This window comes from Eumetopias jubatus, unplaced genomic scaffold (assembly GCF_037043125.1).
Source record: "Eumetopias jubatus isolate StellerSeaLion01/CBP00866 unplaced genomic scaffold, mEumJub1_p1.0 scaffold_3, whole genome shotgun sequence".
NCBI classification, from domain to species: Eukaryota; Metazoa; Chordata; class Mammalia; order Carnivora; family Otariidae; genus Eumetopias; species Eumetopias jubatus.
This window is the reverse complement of record NW_028274809.1, coordinates 94,114,940-94,138,967: the sequence shown is the minus strand read 5'-3', so window position 1 is coordinate 94,138,967 and position 24,028 is coordinate 94,114,940. Positions and strand designations below refer to the sequence as shown.

Sequence of the window (24,028 nt, the reverse complement as noted above, 5' to 3'; positions counted from 1 at the left end):
CCGACCCCCCACCTTCGGGCGCCTCCAAATGACAAGCGGCGCGGGGCATTGTGGTCCCGAGCGTGAGAGCGAGACCGGGGACAGGAAAAAGAAAGCAAAAGACTGGGGCGAGCCGGTAGGGCGGCCCCTGCGCACGCGCACGGGCGGCGGCGGGGGTGAAAAGGGGCGGTGCGTGGTCTACGGCGAGCGGAGTGGGGCGGGGTCGCACGGCCTTGGCGGGGAGTCCGCGAGCCGGGAGGGGAGGGGGGTGGGTGAGGGAGCGGGCGGAGGAGGAAGTGTCATGGCGTCGGGCCGTGGAGCTTCTTCTCGCTGGTTCTTTACTCGGGAACAGCTGGAGAATACGCCGAGCCGCCGCTGCGGAGTGGAGGCGGATAAAGAGCTCTCATACCGCCAGCAGGCGGCCAACCTTATCCAGGACATGGGACAGCGTCTCAATGTGTATCCTTTCCTATTCTTGGCCCTCCGCCGCTCACGCCCTGTCCCCCCTTACTAGTCGCCTGGTCGCCTGGTTGCCGGGCCTGCTGCCCCGCGAACATGGCGCCGCCGCCTCGGCCTTCTCTGGGCCTCGGCTGCGCTGTAAGGGAAGGCAGGCTCGGGCTCGGGAGGCCGCAAGCGGCCAATGAAAGAAGGAAGGAGAGGAGTCCGGGAATGCGGGCTGGGAAGCTGCGTTGTGTAATCTGTTTGGGGCCGCGTGTGGTGGCGGCGGGGGATGGGAGTGGCGCGGAGGCCAGAAGGGAATTTTAGGGATTATCGCAGAAAAGAGGTGGCTACTTCGACTTCTAGTCGGAGAAGGGGGTCGAGAGGTAGGAGGGTTACCGATGCTGAAAGGCGTAAGTGTTCTCCGCAGCCTCTCCCCGTGCTCCTCGCTGGTTTGATGGCGGGTCTCCTACCTTGGGAGCTCACTGGAGGTCTTTATGTTCTTGGCGTGGTTTTGTATGGGTGTGCGCGCGCGCGTTTCAACTGTCTGATGTTGAGCTTAGTCAGTCCTAGCCATTGATAAATCCTTCCCGGGCTTGCTTAATAGCAACATTGGAGTGAAATGCTCAGCACTTATTTTTACTGTTGGCGTCGAGCCTACCACCACCTTGCAGCGTTTTATTTTATACACACACACACACACACACACACACAGTTGTTGAGGTTGGTTTTGAGTGGACGGTGAGCATTGGAAAAACACCGTAGATCAGGAATTTTCCATCAAAATTGTTTTGGAAATTAGATCTTGTTTTTCTCGGATATTTCCTAAATGTTACGTTCCAGCTCTCAGCTTACAATAAACACTGCGATTGTTTATATGCACAGGTTTTATATGCATCATTCTTTCACCAAATTCAATAGAAATGTAAGTACTATTTTATTGTTTTTACCATAACCAAATTTTGAGGTAAATGGATACACAAAAAAAAGTCGCGAATTTTACTTTTGGATTTAGTGTTGTAAATTAATTGTGAAGGTAAACCGCGTGATAAACGTTTCGCTTGAAATGCAGAATGTTTCTGGTTTGTTTTTTAATTTGTGATGACAAGCTGCCGGGCACTGTGTTAAGGCTTTTGCCAGATTTTTGAGCTAAAAAGTAATAAGCGTTTATTTACTCAGAGTTATTACATCGGTATTCGTTTAAATTTTATACTTAACTTTTGAATAATTTCAGATTGTAATGTACAGTGTAATTTTGCCTAGTCATTCTGTTGTACATCTTAAATGTGTTGGACTCCTTCTGTTTGCAATACTGTGAATTGGGCTTAATTTAATTGTGACATTCTTTTTAAAGGACACTTTGAAAGTTAAATGGTTAGCAGAAATATTTCATTTACTAACAGTTTCTTAAGGTATCAACGTTCCTCTTTATCACATCATTAGTTAAGTCTAAATTTTTGGTGACTAAGACATCAAATTTGCCTGAATTCACACATATATTGTCAGAGGTGTGTATATGTATAACCAGTTTTGAAGTAAAACTTATCCTCCAGGACTAAAGAACATAACTTGTAAATCTTGAAGAATTGAGTTCATACTGTTGAGTTGAAATTTTTATTTTATTTTACCTTGTGAAAGGTGTGAGTTTGGGGTCTGTTCTTTTTAGAGTAATATGCATACTGTGTTGCATCCATTAACAGAATTGCCCATTAGAAATATTTAACTGTCTTAATTGTCACTATATTTTTTGCTCTTTTTATCACAGCTGTTTTTAGAACGCTATTCTGAAAGGTGTGTGTAGAAAAAAATGGACCGTGGAAGACTTCATGTTTTTTGTAGATTGTCATTAAGACCTTTTTGCTAAGAAAACAATCTTTGAAAGGTCCTTAAAATACCTTTTTTCTAATTGGAAGGAACAGCTTCATAGCTTAGATTGATACCTGTTTTAATCTCTTCGGATCATAAGGCGTTTTGGTCTCCTGCAGGCTCCTTTTCTTCTCTTTCTCTTTTAAATCTACGTGATTCTTGTTCTGTTTCCGTTTTCCTAGTTATTTCTTGGCGCACAGAACTTAGGTCAGTGATAGTGTTATGGAAGAGAGAGGAAGCCTTTTTGGCAATAACATTTAGATTGAGAGAATGACATTTTTATTTAAATTGGCTCCGAAGGCAGTGGTAAACTAATGAATGCTAATACAAATGTGACTTTCCCTAAGTAGTCCTGGAAAATGCCGGTAGAAGTCACAAGTCAAAATAGTTGTGGAAATTCTTGATGTGGCTACAGATGTCCCATTTGCTGAAACAGGCCTACTTTCTACTTCCAGTAAATGAACTCACCACAAGACTATACTTCTCTTTTTGAACCCTCACTCTTTCATAATTTGTCTCTATGGCCTGGTTGGTGTGCTTTAAAACAGATATCTTGCTTACAGCCAAAATTCACAGCTTTAACTTTAAATTGACTGGTGAAGCCCAGGTCATTTGCATTCTTTAACTAATTTACTTAAATGCCATCATTCAATAAAAAGCCAAAGTATTTTTATTACACCACTTAGTGTCTTATATATGTACAAAGGTAAACTTCAGCATTTTACATTAAATTGTTATTAGCAATTGAAATCTGATGTTAATTTCTATTTGAAAAAGTAACATTGCACCCTTCATATCTAATTGTTGTCTTTTTTACCTTTGCTATTGTATCAAAAGTGGTTTTAATATTTGTACTGGTGCACTTGCATCAATTGCACAGCCTCACTCTTTTATCTTTTTTTTTCCCCTATTCTTTTAGGGTGAAGGGGGTGGTCTCAAATTGAATGTGAGTCACTTTTAAATTCATACTCCCCGACATCATTGGGAAAATTTTTCTTGTAGGGTTATAATGGAATGTCATAGTAAACTACAAAAAGCATGAGTTTCACCGCAAAATAAACTGAACACCATTCAGTAAATTAAACCCTAACAAGCTTAAATTTAAGATGCTAGGGACAAACTGTATCTAGTTTTTTAATAAACACCATGCATTAATTATATTAAAATGTTTAATGTTCATGTGGATTCACTGTGTTTTCCCACATTGACTAATTTAAAAGTAAAATATCCCCTAAATCTTAAGTGCTATTGTTTAAGAATAAAATCAGCATCAACATGTGTTAGTGACCCAGAAACTGTCTTTTATCATTGAGTTTTATTGTCAGTATCTCTTGGAGGGTTGGATCACTGTCCGCAGTAAATGAGTGTTATATGTAACCTAATTAGATAAGTCTATCCTTTGCTCACTGGATGCAGTGAGGTTTATGTAATTGGGGTTAGTAATTAAAGAATGGCCTTGCAGCATCAAGCTCAAGATAAATCTAATAAAGTATGAAAGCCCTGGCGCCAACAGCGCCTCCAAGTTCTATACTGTGGGATAACATCCTCTACAGTGTCAATCTTAGAATAAATATTGACCCAGTTTCTCTTAGAAACTCTGTTCATTAATTTGGTTAGTCAAGTTCATGATGGATTTGTTTCTTATATTAATTCCAAGTCTAATGAATTCTCTTAAGATCAGATCTTAAATAGCATACTGTTTTCTCAGTGTTTTTAGTGGTCATAGTCTATTCTCATAGCGTCTCTCCAAATCACATGGTCATTTTCATCCTCTCTTAACTTTCCTTAGTTCCATTGCCTCTTATTTTGAGCTGCAGCATTCAGAACTGTGTATAATCTGCCAGATTTAAGTGTATTGTAGTTATTTAATGTACTGTACTTCTGCTAAGGTTCCAAGAGTACACAGTTAAGGACAGTATTCAGGACTGATGATTTTAAGGAATAACTATAATGACTTCGAAGAATACATCATCTAGATTATATCTACGTTTCATTTTACACATTTGAGTTAGATTAGTCAGCTGCTACACATAAGCAAACTTGTATTTTTTGCTTGTGCTAAAATTTGTTTACCTTTTTTTGCTTACAATCTTTATAATTTTTCTCAGTTGACCTGACTAGTGACTAGTAGATGTCATTTGAAAATTTTCAGATGTTCTTTTTGCATTCCTTTCCTCCCCCTGTAAAGGCTTAAATAAGAAAAGCTATTCTTGTATCCATCTACAGAAATGCCCATAGTCCCTGTTCTTTAAGACAGCATTCTGCCATTGTAATTTTTAAGAAGAGTCTTTGCAATAGAAATTTGTTCAAGACTTTTTTTAAAAGTAGATTTTATCCAGTTTACACTGTGCTTATTTATACTCAGATTGCTTATAAAGTCATCATACATGATTGCCTTTTGTGAAAGAAAACCAGCATTTTGGGGAACTTGGTTAGCTAAACGGTTTTGTTTATATTTTTATTGTGAAAGCCCGAAATTTCTCTCAAATGTAGTAATGTAGATGAAGTTAAATGTAAAAATGTCCCCTGACACACACATTCAGACTAGAAGGTAAACAATTTAAGGACAGGGTTTTGTTTGTTTCTTTTTTGGTTTTACTCACGGTTGTGTCAACAGTACTTCACATAAAGTAGATAATTTAGCAGCTGTCAATAAGATGGATCAAATCTTGTTGCTCACAAGTCTGTTGAATGAATCCCTACACATTTTTCCCTGTATACATCCTCTCCACAGAGACAAGCTTTAAATGTTTTATTTTTGAAAACTAATATAAACACATAGTAAATGAAAATGGTAGAAAGGGGGATATGATAAACCTCCCTCCAATTTGAATGTGTAAGCCCACTGCCCTAGAACATGTGCTGTTAACAGTTTTTGTGTGCCCTTTCAGAAATACTTTTTGTTTGTGCAAGCTAATATGTATGTATATCTTTTTCAGCCCCCCCCAAAAAAGGATTGGGTTTGGTTTCACAGTTGTTAGAAGTCCTCTTTTGAATTAATTCCCCTGTTAGCCATATATCAGTCTTATCATTTATGCATTGTGCATCCCTCTTTTTCCAGATGGTGCAGTCTCTTCCCTTTTCATGTGACAGTGATCTGTCAGGTTTTAAGACAGGTGAAGTTTCAGCTCTTCATGAAGCATTCCCAAGATAATTCCACTCTTTGACTTCTGAATTTCTCGCTCTCTCTCTTATTCTTTGGGTCCTGTTCACATCCTATTGTATTCCATCTATTTGGTGTCCTTTATTGCCTCAGCATAACTGTGCATTTATGAGGTGAAGTGGGTTTTTTTAATATAAAGGTTTTTTTTTAAAGATTTTATTTATTTATTTGAGAGAGAGAATGAGATAGAGAGAGAGAGCATGAGAGGGGGGAGGGTCCAAGGGAGAAGCAGACTCCCCGCTGAGCAGGGAGCCCCGAGTGGGACTCGATCCTGGGACTCCAGGATCATGACCTGAGCCGAAGGCAGTCGCTTAACCAACTGAGCCACCCAGGCGCCCAGTATAAAGTTTTTTTTTTTAATTTATTTATTTGAGAGAGAGAAAGGGAGAAGCAGGCTCCCCACTGAGCAGGGAGCCTGACACGGGGCTTGATCCCAGGACTCTGGGATCATGACCTGAGCCAAAGGCAGACGCTTAACTGACCGAGCCACCCAGGCGCCCCAGGGTTTTTTTGTTTTGTTTTGTTTTTACTCTAAAGTACAACACAAACATAAAACCACCAAACAAATTTATAGCTTAGTGAATTACGGTAAGGCAAGCAACCTTGTAACCATCACTCAAGAAAGAGAACTTTGCTTAACTATCCCAGAAGTGTTTCCATGTGCCCCATCCCTATGTCAACCTCTTTCCTCCTTCCACAAAATAACCAGTATTCTAGTTATAGTAATCACTTTCTTCTGTTTCTGTATAGTTTTACCACCCAATCCTGCATTCCTGAATGCCACAGTTTAGTCTTGCCCATTATTAAAAATTTGATTAGTTTTTTAAGTCTCTGAATATATGTTTCCCCTCCATCCCTTTCTTTCATTTAAATTTTACCTGTTGAAGAACCTAAAGCATTAGACCTGCAGAGTCTGGATTTTTGCTGATTGTATACTCATGGTACAGTTTATTATGTTCTTTTGTTCTTGAAGTTCCTGCAAATTGCCAGGTGGATCTAGAAATTTCATCAAACTCAGGTTAGATGAATAAGTCTTTAGTAAGACTACAGGTGTTGAGACACCTAATTAGGAGCTACCTGATGTCTTTCTATGTTAGCAGCTGTTGATTGATATTCAATGCCTAGATCCTTTCGCTCATTGTGATACTCTCATTTCTTCATTATTAATTGGAATATTTTTATAATGAAATGCTGTAATTCATTTACTACTTAGACACCCAGTTGTACAGTTCATAAAGGAAAGGCAGGATAAATACATGATTCTCACCCTACATGTACCACCTTTGCTGAAATATAATTCATATACTGTACATTTCATCAGTTGAAAGTGTACAGTTTGGTGGGGTTTTTAATTATATTCACAGTTTTATGTCAATTTTAGAAATTTTCATTACCCTAGGAAGAAACCCTACACCCGTTGGCCATCTCTTTCCATTCTTCCCTCACCCTATTCTGGACTTTTCCTGTAAGTGGAATCCTACAATATGTGGTACTTTGTGACTGGCCTCTTTCCCTTACTGCATAATGTTAACGTTTTTCTGTGTTGTAGCTTGTATCAGTACTTACTTTTCTTGCAGACTACCATTATACCACATTTTATATATCCATTTATCAGTTGATGGACATTTGAGTTGTTTCCACTTTTTGGCTATCATATGCTCCTGTGAACATTTATGTATAAGTTTCTGGGTGGACATATGTTTTGGTTTCTTGGGTGCAGGAGTAGAATTTCTAGACCCTGTGGTAACTCTGTACCCCAATAATTTTGGATAGCTTCCTCACTATCTGTGACAGCGGGGTATTCCAGGCTCATCTTGTACATTTTCTTTTCCACAGTTGGAATGGCCATTTCTTTAAGAAATCCTCCTTTGTTTTAGTAGGAAGTGGTTATTTCAAAACCATGAGCTGGACACAAGGGATACTCATTATTACTGTGTTCATCTTGTTTCTAGGGATCTGCAATGAAGAGAGTAGGGAAATATATAGTACTGTAAATTTATATTTACTATGCATATTGGTATATTAAATGGTTATTATTCATTTACACATTAAATATATGAAGCATACATTAACCAGGTTTTTTTTAATAGGTATTCATTTTAAATGTATAATACCTCAGGAGTTCACTGATTCAAGATAGCGGCAGTATTTTTTACTTAACCTCTCTTTTATGGTACATTTCTATGACCTTTCACACCAAAGTCGTAGTTCTTAAGAAGGTGGGATTAGTGGGCTCCTCGGTGGCTCATTCGATTAAGCGTCTGCCTTTGGCTCAGGTCATGATCAGGGTCCTGGGATCGGGGCCCACTTCGGGCTCCCTGCTCAGCCAGGAGCTGCTTCTCCGTCTGCCTGCCACTCCCCCTGCTTGTGCTCTGTCAAGTAAATAAATAAAAACTTAAAAAAAAAAAAAGGTGGGATTAGAGAATTCATCCCGTCATCACTCATTAACTTAACCCCACATTACAAAAAATAAGTCTTGGAATAGCAGTACTGTCACCACCAGTATAATTACTGAGGACAATAAAATGTTTTTGTTTTGCTTTCCCTCTCATCCCTGGTTTTTAAAGTCGTATTATGGCTACATTACCTTAAGTAGCTATTACAAAACTCTTCCTTTTAATCCTTATTTAATCTTAGTTCTACAGGTAACTGTTTTTGTTTACTGCCAGTGCTTCTATTCAAGTCTCTGTAGTCATTTTGATTGTTTGAAGTTCTCTTGAACATCATGGAAACAAAATCCTCTGAATCTTTGCATGTTGATAATCGTTCATCTGTGATGTTTATACTCAAGGTCAGTTTTACTGTGTATAAAATTCTTGACTCACGCTTTCTTTTCTTAGATATCTTAAATATATAACACCTTTTTTTCCTGGCATAAAGCACTACTACTGGTGGTGATCTAGTTTTCTTATGGGCAAAGGACTTTTTTTTTTCTTTATAATCCAGTAATTTTATTACAGTATGTCTTAATGTTGGTTGTTCTGGGTTTATATACTCAGGTGATCTTTCAGTGTGTGACTTCATATCTTTTTTTTTTTTTTTTTTGGTGGGCAGCAAAGCAGAGTTTATTAAAGCTCCCAAAGAGGGAGGAGGGACCTGAGAGGTTTGCCCACTTCATATCATTTTTACTTATGTTTTGTGTTTTGAATCCTTAGTATCTATTAGTTTGGAGGTGTGTTACTGTTTTAATTTTTCTGTTTTTTTTTATTGTGGTAAAATATACAAAGCATGAAATTTATCATTTTAACCATTTTTTTAAAGATTTTATTTTTAAAGATTTACTTAGTTTGACAGAGCAAGAGAGTGCAAGCAGGGGGGAGCAGTAGAAGGAGAGGGAGGAGCAGGCTCCCCACTGAGCTGGGAGCCCAATGGGGGCTTGATCCCAGGACCCTGGGATCATGATCTGAGCCACCGAGGCGCCCCTCAAGATTTTATTTGTCAGAGAGAGAGAGAGACACTGAGCAAGCAGGGGGTTAGCAGGCAGAGGGAGAAGTAGGCTTCCTGCTGAGCCGCTGAGCAAGGAGCCTGATGCGGGACTCGATCCTAGGATCCTGGGGTCCCATGACCTGAGCCAGAGGCAGATGCTCAACTGACTGAGCCACCCAGGCGTCCCCTTTTCTTTTTTTTTTTTAAAGATCATTTTAACCATTTTTAAGTGTACATTTCAGTGATATGTACATTCACAGTGTTGTGCAAACATCGCCACCATCCATTTCTAGTACTTTTTTATCTTTTCAAACTGAAATTCTGCTCATTGAGCAAACTCCACATTCTCTCTTCCCCCAGCCCTTGGCAGCCACCATTCTATTTAGTCTATGAATTTCACTATTGTTTACCTCATATAAGTGGAATCAGACAGTATTTGTCCTTTTTTGTGTCTGTTTTATTTCACTTAGCATAATGTTTTCATGATTCATCCATGTTGTAGCATGTGTCAGAATTTCCTTCCTTTTTAGGGCTGAATGTTACTCTATTGTATGTATGAACCACAGTTGGATTCCTTTTACCTTTTGGTTATTGTGAATAATGCTGCTATGAATGTGGGTTTACAAAAATCTGCTTAAGTCTTGCTTTCAACTCTTTTGAGCATATACCCAGAAGTGAAATTACTGTATCACATTTTGACTTCATGTTTAATTTTTTGAGGAACTGCCATATTATTTTCCACAGCAGTAGCACTGTCTTAAATTCCCATTAGCAATGCATAAGGGTTCCAAGTTCTCCATGTCCTCACCAACACTTGTTCTTTTCTAGTTTTCTGATAATAACATAACCATCCTAATGAATGTGAAATGGTATCTTGTTGTAGTTTTAATTTGCATTTCTCTGGTGGCTACTAGTGTTTAGCATCTTTTCATGTGGTTACTGGCCATTTATATATTTTCTTTGGAGAAATGTCTAGTCTTTCATCCATTTTTTAATTGGGGTTTTTCTTAAGTTATAGGAGTTCCTTATATATTCTGGATATTACTTTCTTACCAAATATGTGATTTGCAGATATTTTTTTTCATTCTGTGAGCTCTTTTCACTTTTTTGATGCACAAAAGTTTCTAATTTTGATGAAGCCCAGTCTACCTATTTTTTCTTGTGTTGCTTATGCTTTTGGTGTCATTTCTAAGAAATCATTGCCAAACACATCATGGAACTTTTTTTGTTTTCTTCTAACAGTTTTAAAGGTTTAGTTCTTACATTTAGGTCACCAATCCATTGTGAGTTAATTTTTGTATGTGGTGTGAAGTAGGGTTTGATTTCATTCTTTTGCAGGTGGATATCCAGTTTCCCCAGTACCATTTGTTGATTTTTTTTTTTTTTTTTGAGCAGTTCTTTCTGTGTGATTTTTGTAGCTTAGGGTTAATTCTTCTAATTTTTTCTTATAGTATCTTTGTATGGCCTAAATACTTTCAGTTACATATACAGAAATATAGCATCTTGCTTTCTGAGGTTCCCTGGCTGTGTTCCCCTCCCTCATTTTTATGTTCTCTTTACCTTCCCCCTATCCTGCCAGTTCTGCTTTGGTTCTCAAAAGTTTCTCCTCAGTATGAAGTCCTGGAAAAGAGCCTTGGGAGATCGATTTGAAAAGTACATAAAAAGTTAGTTTCAACCCTTTAAGCCCTGCTCTAGGCCTCTGGCATCTACTCATTTATTAAACTTGACAGAATTCCTCCCAAGATCAGCTGCTGTTCCTCAGTTGGCCCACCATGATTTCCAGTTAAATGTCTGTGGGCTATTTTGAGGTTCTTTTATCAAGTCCAGTAAATGCCCCATTACTTTGCATTGCTTCTTGTTGCATAGATGCTGATACTGGGTAGGTATTATGACTACATATTTGCCAGTTTTGTCCTTAACCCATTTGTATTTTGGAATTTCCTAGGAATGCCTTGCCAGGTAGTTTTGTTATAAATATCTATGGGGATATTTGTTGATATTTATTTGATATTTCTTGTTATTCTGTTTTTCTATGGGGATTTGGTTACCACTTCTGCCACTATCTTCTCAGAATTCTTCAGATAAAACATTAAAAGGTAATTGTCGGTCACTTTAAGAGATGATACACTAATTTCCAAACACAGAAATAGACAATCATCTAAATGTACAGTTGACCCTGGGGCCACTTATACACAGATTTTTTTCAATAAGTATATTGGAGGATTTTTAGAGATTTACAACAATTTGAAAAAAACTGAATGACAAACTGCATAGCCTAGAAATACTAAAAATTTGAGGAAAATGAGGTATTGTGAGAATACGGTATATAATACATATAACATACTAAATGTGTTAATTGACTATGTTATCTGTAAGGCTTCCAGTCAACAGTAGGCTAATTGTAAAGTTTTGGGGGAGTCAGAGTTACACATGTATTGGGGAGTAACACTACTAACCCCGATATTGTTGAGGGGACAACTTTAATAGATTTAAGAACTTCTAAGAAGATAAGGATAATTTTTTAGGAATAATTAAGTCACTTGAACTTCATCCTGTTAAAGAGGGAACATACGATCCATCTGGGATAGTTTATCAAGAGACATAAAAAGCATATGTGATATTCTTGACTGATTTTTTTTTTTTTTTTTTTGCAAATGAATTCTGGAAAGAACTCTAGAATGTTCTCCCACAAAACTTTAGTGTTATTTTGAAACATGGAAATCTGCCTGCCTAATTACAGAGATGTTGACTGATGTAGTGTATTGGGCTCTATATTATACAGGTCTTTATAAAGTCTTCATAAGGCAGCTTTTTTCCCCCCAAAATTAGATGATTGTAAAAGGTTCAAGTCAAATCTTTTCTATACAAACACACGCACACACTTAAGTGTCTGTTAGTCTTTTTTCTTTTAAAGATTTTATTTATTTATTTGACAGAGAGAGACATAGCGAGAGAGGGAGCACAAGCAGAGGGACTGGTAGAGGGAGAAGAAGGCTTCCCACGGAGCAGGGAGCCCAATGTGGGGCTCGATGGGGGATCATGACCTGAGCCGAAGGCAGAGGCTTAACAACTGAGCCACCCAGGCTCCCCTGTCTGTTAGTCTTGATAGTTCCTATGTTTCTATGGTAGCTTTAGCTCATTTGTCTCAGAAATAAGAAAGCATTTTATACAGTTTGGTAATGTAGTATTTCTAAACTAACTGATGTATAGAAGAGAGCAGATTTTTACATCAAATGTACGTTGAGTATTTTTCTTAGCCAAGACAAACAAAGGTCTCTGTGTAAAGACTGTGTAATTTATAAATTGACTTTGAAGGCAGTTAACAACGGGAATTCTGAAGATGTTTTTAGTGCATAAAATTGGGTAAAATAAATTTTTTAAGGGAAAATCAAATTAGATTGCTGTATACTCTACAGTGGGAGAAATGATGGAAATCTAAAATTTTATTCTTAACTAAGTTATGGTTCTAGATATAAAGGTGGTGTATTAAGTACTCCTGATATCATAAGTTATGGAAAAACATATAAAATGAAATTTTTCTTTAAATTATTTGAATCTGATACAGAAAAAGAATGTAGAAGTTCACCTACTTGTTCAGCGTTAAAATTTTTAAATATTACAGGTTTAATGGTTTGTACTTTGTTATGTGATACTGTGTTTACATAACAGTAGTTACTCCACAAACATTGAGTGCATGTTATGTGACAAGCAGTGTGCAAAGAGTTATGATTTTTTTAAAATAAATAAGAAATAGTGTTTTTCCTAAGGGACTTATATTTTAGTGAGAGAAGGAAAAAAAAAGTCTGTCTTTTTCTACTGTGGGAATGACTAGGAACAGTAATCAATTTAAGCTGTTTTGTAATGCCTATGAACATTTAATACATTTCAGTCTGTTTCATATCATTTTAATGAATTTTTTCTTTAGAATGCCAGTTGTCAGTTGAAACCTGTGCTGATAATATAGCCACTAACTGGAAGTGGTTTAATTTCACATTTCTTTACTATTTTAACATGGTTACTAGGAAAATTTTAATTACAATTGTGGCTCACATTTCTATTTGATGGTGCTGGTTTGGGCTATAAACTCTTAAAAAGTAATACCAGTTAACTAATGAAAAGTATAGACATTTGTATTTGTCAGCAAGATTACTGTTGGATCTCACTGTAGTAATTTGTTCTTAGAGAAGCTTGCACATTCAAGCTAATTTTAAATAGAGGGCTCATTTAGAAGTTGAAAAAGTAATGATAATGTTTCTTTTCTGGTGAAAAATCTTGAGATCATGAAAACTGTCATAGTTTCATGCTTAGAAAAAAAATAGCTTTGAGGAGGGAAAGGAAATTCTGAGGATTTGAGGGCAGTCTGTAGAAGGTACGTTGATTCCGAGAAGATAACCAAATTTTTACACACTCCCCACATCCTTAGATAGAAGTTTTAGTTTGTATTGCTCTAATTCAGTGACTCGTAGGAGTAGCTACTTGAATTAATAATATGGTTCACTTTATGTAGACTTAAACATCTGTTCATATTATTTTTGTTAACCAAACAAAATGTTTTCTGAAATAATTACATAATTTAAATGTCAAAATTAAATGTTGGTTAAGAAATGGTATATATTATACCATTTTACTTTTAAATTAACAGATGTGCTATAAAGTTAGTTATACAGGGTTAACATGAATGTTGTTTACCAGTGTTTATTGTACTGTGATTAGGTTTTTGGTTTCCTAGAAATTTTTTTTTTTTTAAGATTTTATTTATTTATTTGACAGAGAGAGACACAGGGAGAGACGGAACACAAGCAGGGGGAATGGGAGAGGGAGAAGCAGGCTTCCTGCTGAGCAGGAATCCCGATGCGGGGCTCTATCCCAAGACCCTGGGATCATGACCTGAGCCAAAGGCAGATGCTTAACTGAGCCACCCAGGTGCCCCTAGAAATGTCCTTTGTTGGAAGTAATTTAAAAGGGATGTCTTTAAAAAAAGGGGGGGGATGTCTTTGACATAAGCTTCTTTAAAAAAAAAACTTGATTGAGATAATTCACAGACCATAAAATTCACCTATTTATAATGTACAGTTTAATGGATGTACTTATAGAGTTGTACAGCCATCATCACAATCTAAGTTTATAATACTTTCATCACCCCAAAAAGAAACCCTGTACCCATTAGCAGTTGTTCACTGATTCCTCCCTCCGTTTAAGACCTGGCAACCATTCTCTGTCTCTCAATAGATTTGCCTTTTTTGTACATTGTATGTAAATGAAATTATATAATAACGTAGTCTTTCACTTATTATAATGTTTGCAAGATCCATCCATCGTGTAGCATGTATCAGTGCTTCGTTTCTTTTTGCTGCTGAGTAACATTCCATCCATCATGTAGATAATACCTCATGTTACTAATCAGTTGATGGACATTTGGGTTATTTCTGCTTTTTAGCTATTGTGAATAATGCTGCTGTGATTAATCCTGTACAATTTTTTGTGTGGACATACGTTTTCGTTTCTCTTGGGTATATACCTAGGAGTGGAATTGCTCTGTTGTATAGTAACTTTAGACCTCAGTAATCTTGGAAAGTAGCCATATACCATTTTACCTTCCACAAGCAATGTGTAATGGGTTCCAATTTCTCCGCATCCCTGCCAACATTTGTAATTGTTATTGTCTGTCTTTTTTTAATCATTATTATTATTACTATAGGCATCTTATAGGCATCCTAGTGAGTATAAAGCATCTCATTGTGGTTTTGATTTGCATTTCCATAATGACTAGTGTTATTGAGCATCTTTTCATGTGTTTATTGGCCATTTGTAGTATTATTTTTGGGGAAATATCTACTTATCCCTTCCCCCTCTTTTTTTTTTTTAAAGTAGGCTCCACGCCAGGCAGAGCTTGAACTCATGACCCTGAGATCAAGAGTTGGACACTTAACCCACTGAGCCATCCAGGCGCCCTCCCCTTCCCATTTTTTTAAATTGCATGGTCTCTCTCTTAAATTGTAAGAGTTCTTCATATATTCTGGATATGAATCCCTTATTATATACAGGATTTGCAAATATTTTCTCCCATCTTATGGGTTATCTTGTTCACTTTGCTGATGGTTTCATCTGTAATACATGCGTTTATTAGGATTTTTCTTTTGTCACTTGTGCTTTGATGTCATATCAAAGAAAACATTGCTTGATCCATGGTCATGAAGATTTATTCCTGTTTTCCTCTAAGAGTTTTATAGTTTTAGCTCTTACATTTAGGTCTGTGATCCATTTTTAGTTAATTTTGTTTATGGTGTATTGAAAAGACTTTTTTTTCTCCATTGAATTAAATGTTTATTTCTGGAAACTATTGTATTCTATAAATACAATAAAATTTTATGAATACATAAGGTCTTTCCTTATACTATTACCACATGGTCTTAATTACTATAGCTTTGTAGTAAGTTTTGAATTCAGGAAGTATGAGTCTGCTGACTTTGTTTTTCTTTTTCAAGATTGCTTTTGCTGTTCTGGGCCCCTTGCATTTCCATAGAAATTCTAGGATCAGCTGGTCAGTTTCTGCAGAAAAGTTGAGATATTGACAGGGAATGTGTGAATCTGTAGATCAGTTTAGGGAATACTATCCAAAACAATATTAAGTCTTAAATAATATTAGTTCTTATTTCTTTAGCCATCTGAAGGAAAGTGGACTTTTAAAGATTTATGTGGGATATTTGAATACCTATGCAACTTGTTTCCCAATAATCTCTATTTATTGTTGGCTGGTAGGAGCTGAGTGTATAAGGAGCTGAGAGTAGAGACAACTATGAAATGCTACATGTACTTTGTAGGTTGAATTTTTTTGTTTGTTTCTGTAACAGATTCATAATGGTAACATAGGATCCATAAATAAGTTTTTAAATGCCAAGTTACATTAAGCATTTAAATACTTTTAAATATCATGTAATTAGTCTATGGAAATCAGGCCTTGTTCTTTTAATTATTACTGCTTTTCAGCAGTACTTGAATACCAGTCAGCCTTTATTAAACCAGCTCTCTTTTAGATATAATTAGAAATCCCAAATAACATCCAACCTGAAGACTTTTTTATTTCTCAGTATAAATTTTGTTATGTTGACAGTATTACACTCATGCATAATTATACAGGTAGGAAAACAATGAAAATACCAGACTGAGTTAATGACATTTTCTATCATACTGGGATGTCAGTCTTTTCAGTGCATCAAAATTAAGGAAATGAACCACTTAACTTTGTACTGGAATTTTTGTCTAATTGGTCAAGCTTAGTGATTTTTGTTTTAAACAAATGGACATTTTGACTTACTCTGTTTTTTTTCTTTGTTGAGGGGCTATTACCCCCTTATTATATCTAAGTTTCCACCTCCTTTTTCCTATTCTAGGACCTTTCTGGGAGTCTTCTAAAGTTATGCCATTACCATTTTTCTTTAACTATAGCCTTAGGTGTGTGGTTTCCCAATTTTGAGCTGTGATACCTAGAACTAACTGTGTATTCATTAATGAAGCCTTTTGAAGGCACAGGAAAATAGTTATCCTAGTCTTGGGGGAGGGGGGAGTTTGGGGGCAGTTAAGGAACAGGGCAGAAGTGGCTTCACTGGCCTATAGGGCCTAAAGATGAAACCTAAGAACAGATTAGAACAAGCCTATTGATGACGTATTAGCAAATAGAAGGTGGACTTGGAAGTCTTTTCTTTGCTTCTGTTAGGACTCTTTTGGATTAGGAAATTTAAAGTTGAGTAATAAAACAGCTATGGCTAGTTTTTAAATACAGATGTACACACAAGGTGTATGCACAAAATTCATTACTAAAAGAATAAAGACCAGAATGATTCATTTGAAACCGACTAGTATAGCCATTATCAGTGATACAGAAATTACCCAGGCTTTTGTTAATTCAAACTGACCTTGCCTCTAAATATCAAGGTTGAAGCCAGCAGTGGAGAGTTAAGAATGTCAGCAGTGAGGGCATCATGAGCAGAAAGGGGAGACAGCGGCCAGGAATGGGCAGGGGGAGAAAAGATGGAGAAGGAAGGGAGTCAGATCAAGTGGTAGGAATGGAAACATATAAAGGACTAGAAAAAGAGAAGGGGGTGACAACAGCTGTAGGGAGAAGGGACAAAAGAAATACTGGTGTATTGAAGCGATTGAAGTAATGTTGTGTGTCATCACTTTAGTGTGTCTGAATCTGCTTAGTCAGGGCTACCATGGAAACTTTAAAGAATTCAGTTTAACTGTGAAAGGAAGATGAGCAAGAAAGAAAGGAATTTTTAAAAGCGTGCTCAATCACTTTTTAATTTTAAGATCAGCAGTAGCAATACACAGTTTAATTTTACAACATAGTAATGATAGTATTTGAGTCCTGTTACTCTGGGGCACTATTCTAAGTGCTTTACATATATTGATTCATTCAATCCTCACCACAGTTTTATAAGCAGACACTATTTCTCCTATTTTACAGATGCAGAAACTGAGCCACAAAGAGAATAAGTAATTTGCCTAGGCTAGTCAGATAACAGAGCCAGGATTCCACTGAGGCAGCCTGACTACTGTGCTACAGCTGGCTTCATCACCTCCACCTCCCCCTCTCCATGATTTGTATAGTATATTTCTGTAGAAATTTGTCTTGTTTTGAGAACGTAATATCCCTTTGAGGTAGTTGTACATCTGCTAGGCTGGCAAACTCTGGACACTATTTAAAAATCAGTTTTTATTTCCTTTAATTATAGTAATTCAAGAAGGTTTATTAAATTAGATAACAACACAAGGATGGATAGTGCGCGGTCCCTGTCCCCAGTGAACTAAATCTCAGTCTGTAGTTGTTTGCTCACTCAAACCAAGTATCTGCTCCAATACTGGTGTGAATTCTTTGACTTTGAACCAAGTTTACGTGCATTAATGAATGTTTGTTGCCTTCAAAAAGGACACTCACCTTTAAAAGCCGCAGACCAACTAATAATATAGCCATTACTTAAAACTTTTGGAATTCTTTTCCTTTCAATAAGCCACACAACAAAATCAGCTTTCTGTACAAAAAAGCAGAAGTACCTAACTTGATTACCTTCTTTAGTCATCCTTAAAATTAAAGCCTCACATGGATATTCACAAAGTATTATCTAAAATGGTGTTTTGTTTTGTTTTGTTACAGCCCTGATGGAGTAAAATGTTTGCAGGCTATAGAGGAAATGTGAATGGAGTTAGTGGATTTCACCAGAACTTTGGAAGAGTGTTGGGTATTAGTGTTGCACTGGAGGAGGATGAGAATTGAGCCCTATTTAGAGAGAACAGAAAGACTTCTGTGAGGAGTGTGGGTAAATAAACCAGGAATCTACCCTGAAGATCATTGCTTAGCTCTCTGAACATTTAATTTTTTTAATTATTTGTAGAACTTTAGAACAATTCACTAGTACACATACTTTGTTTCCATTGAGACTATCTTGTAAGGAGAAAAGTTGTGTGGTTTGAAAGTACTTCTTGGTATTGAGGCTTACAAGAAGTCTGAAGAGAATGAAGCGGTGACTGGGAATCCTAAGAGATTTTACCAAGAAGAACTCTTTGGAGACTTTTAGAGGTACCTTTTAGGCGAGTAAGAGAAATCCTGGATCATCTGGCGTTAAGGACGTTTATGTATTAAGTTCAGTGTAATTTGACATTGGACTTGAGTCTGTATTGCTTCACTCTTTTGTAAATAGTTCTGGCATTTGATGGCTGGCTTAGCCATTCCCCTCTTAGACATGACTTAGATAAAAAGTGAGAGATTGTGGGAAACTGAGAGTATCTTTATTGTCTCTTGCATTTCTTACCCCATGCTTTTGGCTCTTAGATTTTACTGTGGGATTTGGAATACTTCGAATTTAACATCGGTGCCCTTACAATTATATGTGGATTATCCACATATCATTCATTTGGCAAATACATTGAACAGCAGCTGCACAATGGGAGACAATGGGAACATGAATGAATAATTCAGTCTCTATATTTAAGCTGCTTCTAGACCGGTAGGGCAGACGACATTAATAAGCCAGAAGTTAGAATACATTGAAAGTACGGTAATAGAGGTATGCAGCTTCCTGTTGAATAAAGAAGGGCACTTCACTCTGACTCAGGAATTTTCCTTAGGATGAGGTAAGCCTTTAAATAGAAAAGGAATTAATCAAACAAAGCAGGTAGCAGTGTAGGAAATTTTCAGCATGTGGAAGAAATAACTGAGCTAGGAAATGATTATCCACTCTCTTGTACTTTCTACATTTCAGAAAATCCCCTGCCTGCATGACTGCTGTTTAGCTGGTATTTCAAGAATATTAACTAATTTTGGTGTTGCTTAATTAAATCTGTTGTAAAGAAAACTGAGAATAAGTTGCTTTTTTGAGCGTTCTCAATTTTTACATCTTCCTTGTTGTAATTTTAATTCTAAAGGATGGAAGTAAGTTGAAAGTCCAAGTTGAAATTACTCAGTCCTTCTAAGGTAACATTACTGGTTGTTTGGAGCCAAGCTCACTTAATTTAGGTCTGTTTTAAACATGTATACATCAGGAAGTGAATTTCTTGAAGTCATTTTTACTCCATTTACTCATGGGCAAATGCAGTTGGACTAGTGAAGGTCCCTTTCAGATCAAAATCCAGTGATTAAATTTCATGGCTCAGCATTATTTATAAGTTGTTTTAAAAGCTCAGAGGAAAGAGTCCTCCTTCTTGTAGCAGAAACTTTCTCCTCATGTTAACTACCCAAATCATGTAGCATGCTTTATGTTCTTTCTCTCCTCCCCTCCCTCTTTTGGCATTGTTTCTATTTGGTGATTGATGACCCCCAAGATACAGTGACTCAGTGTTCGTCTCTTGAAAAATAATGAATCTGAATCTTATCATTTAGAAATCATCTTCCCATGAGAAATTTCTTCTGTGTAATCTTAGATTATTTGAATTTAGAATGTGCCTATTTTCTGAGTCAGCAATTAATTTGGTTTATTACTACCTTTTTGGGTAAATATTGCTCAAAATTGATGTTTCTCTGTCTTAGTCAATGTCTTTGTAGTGCTATGTTCTTATACTTCAATCCCAAGAACATATAACTTACTGAAGCCGAAAAAAATTGCATATTTCTTGATCTCCTGTTGGCAGTGTTTCTACTCTCTTGGTTTATCTTACATGTTTATTCCCTGGGTTTGTTTTTGTTTTTGTTTTTTTAACTACTTTTAATATACTGTAGTGAAGTAATACAGATACTAGGTAGTAATCACGTTCAGAATCTTCTCATTTTGCCTTATAGACCCTATTTCTGTCCTGAAAGCGGTATTATGTAGCTCTTAGCCACACAATGAATTTTTGATTAATTTAAAAGAACCCTAGAAAGTAGTGGCTGTACCTAAAAAGAAGGAAAATTTGGGTATATTTTACTACTTTTTTTTTTTTTTAAGCTATGGCTTTATTATTTTGCTTGAGGTTTTTTTTTTTCCCCCTTTACCTCCACAGTATGCATTAATAAGATTTAAAGTTTCTTTTAGTTAGCCCAAATAGAAGTCTTTTTCCTTTTTCCCTTTGGTGTTCTATTTGCAAAACAAGTAAAGCAGGTTTTATAGACTAGGGTAACTAGTTTTATTTAATGAATCACTTTATTAAAACTCTTATATCAATCTTAGCCCAACTCACAGTTCATACTTTTAATACTCCATTCCTTCTTTGCACGCCCCTCCCTTAGAAAGTAGAAGGTTTTTCCAAAATTTTTTACTTTTAAATCACCAGTGTTTATCTTTTCTGCAGATAATATCACCTACCGCATTATTTTTGGCTGCAAAAGTGGAAGAACAGGCTCGAAAACTTGAACATGTTATCAAAGTAGCACATGCTTGTCTTCATCCCTTAGAGCCACTGCTGGATACTAAATGTGATGTATGTAATAATAATTCAATTGATGTTGCCTTCCAACTGCTGCTTATTTCTTTTACCATTTAGGATGTAATGCCAGGGAGTGATCTAACAGAAACATATTGTATGTATGAACAGGAGTTTCAGTGTCGTTCAGAATCATGTTAAGGCTGTGATTCAAAGGTGATTATAAGTGTTTCACATTTTGTTGTTCACAGCAAACTTAAGCTATATGTAGAGGGTAAGTCATATCATCTCCATTGTTTGGGTCCATTTGAGACCAGAGATAAGTAACTCTTAAATTGTCAACAATGAAAAAAAAAAATAGAAAAAAACCTCTGGACTTGCCTCTAGAACAGTAAATAGTAATTTTACAGAATTGCTCCTTTGTTAATGCATATATACTAATAGTTACCTCTCTGATACTGATCCATAAAGATGCTGTTTTACCATACTTTCATGAGAGGGTTTTTTTCATATTTTAATTTTCCTCCAGAGTAATGCTAGCTTCTAAACAACTTGTTCATCATCAACATTTTAATAGACCATTTGAAAGTGCCATTTTAAAATGTTATGACGTCTTAAAACAGAAGCTAGAATTCTAGGCCTTTAAATTCACTTTCCCAGCACTTGTATTATAGGTGAGTTCCTTTATCGGGAACTTTTAACTACTAAAATGACTGCCAGATTATATTAGTTTACTTTCATTTAGTTAATCCTAAAGTCCAGATTAAGTATATCTGATATAAAAAAAAAGTGTATCTGATTTTTTTTAAAGTATATCTGAGTTTATTAATGACAAGTTTTATCTTAGATGTTGGCTTTAAGGGAGTGAGATACTAACGTAACCATTCAATAATAAAAAATGTGTGATTATTCAGAGATTGTTCTTGTAATTTCTGTTAACTTTACAAATTCAGAATTAATTTTGGTGAATAGGGTATTGTTCGAAAAAAGAAATCTGTGTTTTCAAAAAATCATCTGGTGACCTTTTTAAATGGGACATAAATAAAGGTGCTTTTCAGTCTGAGTTTAGAGTTTAGCAACATGTCCTTACATGAATATTTATGTATGATGTATTGTTTATCACCTTACACTCAGTTGTCATAATTTAAGAAATTTGATAATGGTAGAAATTTTTCATACTCTTTATTCCCAGAGTAATTACAGTAGGGGAATGATTTGTTGAAGTTAAAACAGAAGGCCCTCTATTTCCCCATGGGTGTATGATACATTCTTTTGGTATTTTATATCTAAAATGTTTTAACCTAGACATTTGAGGGTTTGCTTTGATTTTATTTTGTCTTTTTGAAGAGAGGAAGTTCTAAAAAAATAACACACTGACTTACTCATCATCAAGGAATTAGCACATGAAATATCTTAGAGTGAGTTGATGCATCTTTTCTTTACAGGCAGGTTTGAATTTGATGTTCTTGCTTGAGTTGGTGCTTCCTATCTTAGTATGTCTTGAAGCACCAGTGCCTACGTGAAGTTTTATATTACAGGCTGGAGGGTTTGTTGTTTTCATTTAAGTTCTACCTCCTTTCATGTTATTGTTGTCTTTTTAGGGGGGGGGTTGTTGTTTTTTTTACCTTGTTTACATATTCTGTATTAGAAGTAATTCAATTTAGATTGGTTGTAGAAAATAGGATTTGTCTGTTGCCCTCAAATTATTTCCTTTGTGTTTCCAAACTACTCTGATTCTTCTGTAATGATTTAATGGTCCCATAGTCTAATAGTGTTTATCTTAAGCATTTTAATGTTATTATTTTTACCTGGCAGGCTTACCTTCAACAGACTCAAGAACTGGTTTTACTTGAAACCATAATGCTACAAACCCTAGGTATGTACTTATGTCAGATATTATTTTTGTGTTCTGTTCTTCAGTGCGGTGTCCTAAAGATGGAATAATTTTATCATTGAACAAAGTTTCATTTTAAAACAATGTTTGGGGCCAGAATAGTATTACCTGGTTATAAGGAAACCATTTTTTTAAAAATTTCATTTACCATTAATTGAATGGTAAACATAGTTTTCATTGTGAAAGACTGCATATGATTGTAATGTGTACAAATATTCTGACTTATAGTCAGTATTTAATAAATTTATCACAGTTTTAATGTGACACAGTGTAGTTTATTTAAACGATCGTCTTTTTCTAAAAGTTACATTGTCTGCAAGTTTTTTGCAATTTAAGTGATCTCTAAAGATTATTTATTCAAATCTTTCACTTTATTGTTGAGGAAATTGAGACCTAACAAGGTCTGTCTTGTGTGAAGTCATATATTACTTCTGGAAGAATTTAGCAGTGTATGATGGGAATAACATGGGCTTTATGGAGCTCTTGGTTTAAAATCCATATGCCTTTGACTTGCTTTTTAAGCTTGGGCAAAGTTGTTTTACCTTTCATATCTCCATTCTATATATGCGAGGTGGAGAAATAATGTCTGCCTTAACATTGTGAATTTGAAGATGAGAGAGAGTATATAAAAAACATGTACCACATAGTGTGTGTGTCATAAGTAGCCATTATTCATTATGGTAGTTATTTATTTATTACTCCATTCCCAAACATTGAAAAGAAGTGAAGAAGTGTGATAATCATAGCCTCCCATCATGACAGACTTTTTTTTTTTAAGAAAAGTAGCTTGTTTGTAATAGATATAACTTGTTTGATGTTTTTATAATATAAAAAGATATAAAAATAAAAGTGAGAATCTTATTATCTCCAAATCCAATGATTTAGCATGTTAGTGCCTTATTATATGACATTATATAAATATGAAATTTACAAAGATTTGTGTAATAAAGGTTAAAAGGAAAATTACGTTATTTTAAGGGGAATGTTAGAATTTATAAGATACATTTCTGTGGCTTTGATTAAAGTATGATTTGCAGTTTTAATTACAGTAGATACAGATCACACAGCAGTTTTAGAAATCTAGATTACCTGTTTGTCAGGATGTTATTCGTTTACTGCTTCTGAAGACACTAGATGTGACCTCCACTTTTTAAAAAAAGGAAAAACCATGCCCTGCCTAAGGCTTGTTTAGACATTGAAAGCTCTTTCAGCATTTTATCTTTGGTTTTAGAAACAGTGATTTAAAGAATTTTGAGCCTACAAGGTTCACTTGTCTTAATTAACTTTATTATCAGTGAAATGTAATTATAAGCTAACTGGTTGAAACCCTCTCATCTAAGGCATACTAAGAAAATAAGAGGACTATAAATCATTTAAAAGGTCTTTTTTATCCCACTATGGCCGAGGGATTATATTTATGAAAAATA

The 24,028-nt window shown here is 35.9% G+C and overlaps 1 protein-coding gene across 3 annotated transcripts in view; it reads left to right on the top strand.

The window, feature by feature from the left end:
* Positions 1 to 262: 262 nt before the first annotated feature.
* The window catches only part of CCNT2 (cyclin T2), a 40,655-nt gene continuing 16,889 nt past the window's right edge, over positions 263 to 24,028 (top strand). For all 3 annotated transcript variants that reach the window (XR_003608817.2, XM_028101255.1, XM_028101256.2), the window contains exons 1-4: positions 263 to 438; positions 1,261 to 1,342; positions 20,636 to 20,764; positions 22,523 to 22,583. Coding sequence is in view for 2 of the 3 variants with exons in the window: in XM_028101255.1 (XP_027957056.1) it covers positions 281 to 438; positions 1,261 to 1,342; positions 20,636 to 20,764; positions 22,523 to 22,583 (430 nt within the window). In the remaining variant the exon portion in view is untranslated. The remainder of the gene's footprint in view (positions 439 to 1,260; positions 1,343 to 20,635; positions 20,765 to 22,522; positions 22,584 to 24,028) is intronic.